The sequence below is a fragment of the Macadamia integrifolia genome, chromosome 5 (assembly GCF_013358625.1).
Source record: "Macadamia integrifolia cultivar HAES 741 chromosome 5, SCU_Mint_v3, whole genome shotgun sequence".
Lineage (NCBI taxonomy): Eukaryota > Viridiplantae > Streptophyta > Magnoliopsida > Proteales > Proteaceae > Macadamia > Macadamia integrifolia.
In genome coordinates this window covers 33,354,977-33,361,297 of record NC_056561.1, presented here as the reverse complement: position 1 = coordinate 33,361,297, position 6,321 = coordinate 33,354,977, and the positions used below count along the sequence as shown (strand labels likewise).

The 6,321-nt window shown below is 37.4% G+C and overlaps 1 protein-coding gene across 1 annotated transcript; it reads left to right on the top strand.

Moving 5' to 3' along the window:
- The first annotated feature begins 2,615 nt into the window (after positions 1–2,615).
- LOC122078850 (serine/threonine-protein kinase D6PK-like) lies at positions 2,616–6,321 on the top strand. The gene is made up of 2 exons (XM_042645015.1): positions 2,616–3,799; positions 5,249–6,321. The coding sequence occupies exons 1-2, from the start codon at positions 3,060–3,062 to the stop codon at positions 6,105–6,107; spliced, it is 1,599 nt and encodes a 532-aa protein (XP_042500949.1). The 5' UTR covers positions 2,616–3,059; the 3' UTR covers positions 6,108–6,321.

Sequence of the window (6,321 nt, the reverse complement as noted above, 5' to 3'; positions counted from 1 at the left end):
AGGATAATCGTTCCTGAAGTAAGTTCACCGAACACCATTCTTTTGTTTTGAAATGGCATTTTGAAAAATTCCGTTTTTGACATGAACTGTCATTTCTGGAACTGTATGACTATCCAACGCAGCCTATGACTTACTTGAAAATTATAGGAATACATAGCAGCAAAGTAAAACATCTTCTTCTTGAATCAAGAATAGATTTTGGAGTGGAGTCATATAAGAATGATATTTTCTTTGAGGTTTTTAAATTCTCTCAATAGTACAACCAAGTTGACCAATACTTTTATTGTCCTTTATAGTCCGAAAGCTATATATTCATTACTTTTTTTTTTTTTACTATATATTCATTACTCTAACACTCAAAATATTGGATACACGAAGACTCTGAATACTAGATATACAAAGAGATGATAAATATGAAGGAACACAATAAATCTTCTTGAATCAAGAACAAACTTTTATATTGTTCCGTATCAAAATGATACTTTTCTTAAAGTTTTTTAAATGCCCTTGACTGCACAACCAGGTTGACCAATGCATTTATGATCCGAAGGCAATACTGATTACTTAAACACTCAAAATACTAGATACAAAAAGATTTTGAATACTTGATATACAAAGAGACTCAAAAATAATAAAACAAAGAATTGAGAAAAACATAAACACACTCTACAATATTGTTAATATCTCTTATTAAAATTTCAGACCGTCTACAGAATATATAGACGACATATCCTTTCATTGATGAGTGTATATATATATATAACAGATACACCTATATATGTACAAACATTCATATGCAAATATATCCATACATGCCTTGTAGACATAAAATGTGTTGTCGACCCACACGCACCCAGTAGAACTCATAGAAGAAATATTTAAAAACTTTAACACTAAAAAGCACTAAATCCAATAAAACAGAAATAAATCCAACAACCAATTATATGATTCTGCTTTGTGAGCCATGAATGATTAAGACCGATATTTAGGTGGTGGTGGTGGGCCCCAAAATATTCATACCATAGTTTATATTTATGTGGTGCTCGCAGCTTGGTACGTGGTCAGGTCAGGTAACCAAGCTGTTGCATCATGAATGTGCACCTCCGTACTTCGTAGACAAATACTGTTGGATCATTGAATGTAAAGGTGTCAACCTGTACTGAAAATCGAAAACTGAAACTGACGTATTGAATTGTCGGTACCAAATCATAATTAATTTTTCTATCTAGACATTATTTAATACGGTACCAATATGAAATTTTTGTACCAAGACACTATTCAGTTAGGTATCGATGTAAGATTTGACTTAAAAAATACACTATACCATATGGATACCTTATCGAATACTGATAAAATACCAAATATTGGTACTAAATACCAAACCAAACAAATTTGGTATGGTATCGATATAAGGTTCCTGTATCAAATCACTACTCGATACAGTCTTAGTATGTGGGATATATATGCCTTGTACCATACCAATAACATACCAAATATCAATATCATACTAAATTGACACCCTTAATTGATCGGGTTTGGCCTTAGCCGATACCAGTCCATCCTATTCTAGTATTCCTTAAACCATGGAACTGCTTACAAGACTTAGGCTGCGTTTGGTAACGTTTCTGGAGTTTTTTCGTTCTATGAGAATGAAAAAATGGAATAAAGCGTTTGGTGCATTTATGATTTGTTTCGTTTCTTTTTTTTAATAAAAAGTGAAAAAAAAAATGGTAAAAACAAGAATTGATGGAACGACAAAAAGTAGTTCTGTCGTTCTAGTTTTATTCAAAAAAATTTTTTTGACATTTTAATATAGAAACTGAAATTTTCATTTTCGGCACAAAACATCGTTTCTGGAACAAATACGTTATTGAACACAGCCTTTCAAAACCTTTGGGCTCTGAGACCTAGCCCTGGTTCACTGTCCTACTCACTGGGGTAGGGGTGTCAATGGGCCGACTGGATTTTAAAAAACCTAACTCAACACTAAGGTCTCTTAACTAAACCCAAGCCCTAGCTCAGCCCTAGGTCGGGCTGGGATATCTCAACCCAGGCCCAATCCTTTCGGGTTTAGCCCAACCCAACCCAACCCAGCCCTAATGGACCCTGATTGGGTTGGGTTTAAACCAATTCAATCCAACCCCATACTATCCGTTCCTTGGTTACTTGATCTTGATGCATTGTAGAGGTCAAAGACCAAAGTTTTCGTATATGTGTAGATTGTTGAAAACAAAAAACCTTTTTCGAGAAGTACTCATTAATAATTACTTACATATTTATATGATTATATACTTAATACATATGTTGGGTCGGTTGGGTTGGGCGAAGACCTCAACCCATGCCCAACCCAACTCTACCTTAGGCCTGAAAATCTCAATCCTAACCTATCAGATGGGCTGAAATCTCAGCCCAAGTCCTATTCAAACTTGGAGCAGGCAAGGGCTGATTTGGGTTGACGGTGCTTTTTTGACACCGTTACCCTGGAGTGTGGGGGAATTGGGGTTAGGGCTATGTGGCCTTCCTAAAGCCTTTCAAAAGCCTTTTTTCTAAGGTTTTGTCGTGCTCGCGACTCCCGAGATTCTCCCTCTCTCTCTTCTTCTCTTCTCTGAGTCTGTGTTTTGTTTGTCCTCAAGCTGCCACATTTATGGGACAGCGATATCCAAGAGAGATAAGCGGAGCCCGGCTCAAGCATTGGGTCTCTCACCAGTCACCAGAGTCTCAGTCTCTCTCTCCTCCCTCTCTCTTTTGAAATTTGAATACCCGTTTTTTACCTCTTCTTTTGAGTTTTTGATTTCCCCTTCCCTATGCCCACTTCAGTTCGCGCCCGCGCCTCTCACGCTGGCTTTGACTGCCTCGGCGACACCCCCTTCCTCCTTGACCAATGACCACTTTCTCTCTCTATTTCTTTTTTTTTTTTTTTGATAATAACTTTCTCTCTCTATTCTCTTCCTTAATTCTTATCCCTTTTAACCGTGTTTTTGTCCTGAACTTTTACCGAACACCCGGTGTGCTTGTGTTCGTGGGGTTCTAATCTCTCTTTAGTCCTCTACAAAGGAGACATGGTTGATAATTGTCTCATCCGAGGTGGTGGTTCTGGTGGTAATGCCGACTCTGCCAGTGCTCCGACGAGCATCAGTTGCAGTATAGAGGAGCTTAGCTTGGAGAAGAGTAGCAGTACCAGAACCAATAGTAGCACTCTCACTGGGTCGAGTAACAGTTCTATAAATACTAATAAGATCAGTGATGGTTGTCTGGATGGGAAGCGAAGCCAGTGCAGTGCCTCTGATGCATATAAGGATGGGGAGTTCTTGGAATGCGTTGAAACTGAGAACAGTAGTTTAAGCTCTGCGAGCTGCTGCAGCAGCATTGATGGTAACGAGGCTAGTTGCAGAAGCTTTTGCCCTAGTAAGCCCCATAAGGGTAACGATCTTCGATGGGATGCAATTCAGTGTGTGAAAGCTAAAGATGGTGTTTTGGGTTTGGGACATTTTAGGCTTTTGAAGAAGCTTGGTTGTGGGGATATTGGGAGTGTGTACTTAGCGGAGCTTAGAGGGATGGGTTGTCTGTTTGCAATGAAGGTGATGGATAAAGGGTTGTTAGCCGGAAGGAAGAAGTTGCTGAGGGCTCAAACGGAGAGGGATATTTTGGGTCTGTTAGATCACCCATTTCTTCCAACTCTGTACTCCCATTTTGAGACAGAGAAGTTCTCTTGCTTGCTTATGGAGTTCTGCAGTGGAGGAGATCTTCATACACTCCGGCAGCGGCAGCCGGGAAAGCACTTCTCGGAACAAGTAGCACGGTTAGTATGACACTTTCAGCATCAATCTTCTCTGTTATTTTGGGTTTTTATTGATTTACTTATCCTGTAACTAAATAATTTGTGTTAACTAATGGAATTTCAGTACAATGGCTTATAATAGTATGAGCACAAGTTTGTTGATGGAGAGGGTGTAAACAGGATACTAGGATAGTCATAAGAGAAATGGACAGCCAAACAACCCTCGTACTGAAACTCCAGACCTGCCAATAAGAGGATGATTATGAGAAAATTGTATTTTCAAAGAATAAGGGCTGTGTGTTGGTGTTTGGATGAGAAAAAAAAAAAAAAAAAAGGGCAACCCAGTGCACGAGCTCCCCTACTGCTGGGTGGGGGGGGGGGGAATGTACGCAGCCTTACCCCCTTGCTTCGCAGTAGAGGCTGTTTCCACTTCACAGTTTTATATTGAATTGGATGAAGTCATTATAAAATTTAATAAGTGACAGTTTCTACAATTCACAAACACAATCCGAACAATTTTAGAATTACCTTTCTGATTAATATCTTAGAGGATTATCATTATAGTTCAGTAAAATCTTCCCGATTCAAAAAACCTTTTTTAAGTTAATTGAGTAGCAAGCCATTATGACTCAGCCAAATTTGGGTCACCTTGATTGATTTGATATGGGTTCTTGGTGTTTGGATGAATTCAATACAAAATAAAATGACAGTTTCCACAATTCACAAACAAAATCAAAACAAATACAGAATTACCTTCCTGAATAATATCTTAGAGGATTAACATTGTAGTTCAGAAAAATCTTCCTGATTTGGAATTTATCGGTGTAATTCAGGATTCAACCTTTTTAATTATGATCAAGGCAATTCAGTAGCAATCCATCATGACTCAACCTATTTGGGTTCTTGTCTCCTGAGACATTTAGTTGATGTTGTCTCTAAGGCTCTTTTTGGTTTGATTTCTATTTTTACAATTGTTTGGTATAGTTTATAGCACTTATTTCTATTTATAATAAATTAGAATAAATCACAAATCACAAATTACTCTCAAGCTATTTTTGATTTGTGGCAACAAATCATTTATGTTGATTTTTGCTACCTTAAATGAATACGTGTGCTAAACTACTCAAAATCAATGGTAAATAGGTAACTTCAGTATGTTTTATACTTTTCCAATAAAAAACCCCAAATCTATCATCTCTAACTCAAAGATCAAAGCTGAAGATGAAAACTGAAACCTATTTTCTCATTATATAATCTACTTTATAAATAGTAACCAAACGAATACTATTTGTGGTCCATAATTTATTGTCAGAAATAATTTCTAAAAAATAATTAATAAATACAAATAGAAATCATACCAAAGAGAGCGTTACTTCAGTAAAATAACCATTTTAATGTTTAAACTATTAATTCTGTGACCACTTTCGTTTATTTTATTTTATTTTATTTTTTATTTTTTATTTTTTTCAGGTTTTACGCTTCAGAAGTTCTTCTTGCCCTAGAGTATCTACATATGTTGGGGGTGGTTTACAGAGACTTAAAGCCTGAAAATGTATTGGTCAGGGAAGATGGCCATATTATGCTTTCAGATTTTGATTTATCATTGAAGTGTAATGTTAGTCCGACCCTCATAAAGTCCAGTGCAGAATCATCCCGTAGGATCTCATCCTATTGTAATCAGCCAGCATGCAATTTACCAGCTTGTGTGGAACCTGCTTGTTTGCAACCTTCATGCTTTCGACCTCGTCTTCGCATTCCTAAGGCACGGAAGGCCATGAATGATGGTTTAAGTCTAGCTCATACAGATTCTCTTCCTGTCCTTATTGCAGAGCCAACCACTGCCCGGTCGATGTCATTTGTAGGGACCCATGAATATTTAGCTCCTGAAATAATAAAGGGAAATGGTCATGGAAGTGCTGTTGATTGGTGGACTTTTGGCATCTTCCTGTATGAACTACTTCATGGAAGGACACCATTCAAGGGAAATGGTAACCGCGAGACATTATTCAATGTAGTTGGGCAATCACTGAAGTTTCCAGAGGGATCAAATATCAGTAATGCTGCTAAGGATTTGATCAGGGGATTACTTGCAAAGGAACCACAACAGAGATTAGGATACAAAAGAGGTGCCACAGAGATAAAGCAGCATTCCTTCTTTGAAAATGTCAATTGGGCTCTCATTCGTAGCACTCACCCTCCAGATATTCCTGAACCAGTTGATCTGTCCTTTGTTAATCATACAGTTAGATCATCCATGCCCACAAATGACAGGGGAGCTACACATTCAGATAGCTCATCAGGGCCTTATCTAGAATTTGAATTTTTCTAGAGAATTTTGATGGGATAAATTCTTCTTTGTTTTTGAGGTTGATTAAGAGCCATATGCTGCTCTTCATTTGTTTCATAAAAAAAAAAAAAAAAACAAAAAATCCATTGCTATTTGTTAGATTTTCTCCACCAGCTACCCTCTGTGGTTCATACTTATACCAACTACAAAACTGAAATTTGTTGTCAGCACTTGATTGGGATGGTAAAGTAGGCAA

Bases quoted from the DNA above. Each gene is read 5' to 3' on its own strand.
- LOC122078850 (XM_042645015.1), top strand. From the start codon at position 3,060: ATGGTTGATAATTGTCTCATCCGAGGTGGTGGTTCTGGTGGTAATGCC. The intron at 3,800-5,248 runs GTTAGTATGACA...TATTTTTTTCAG, and splicing joins TTCTCGGAACAAGTAGCACG to GTTTTACGCTTCAGAAGTTC.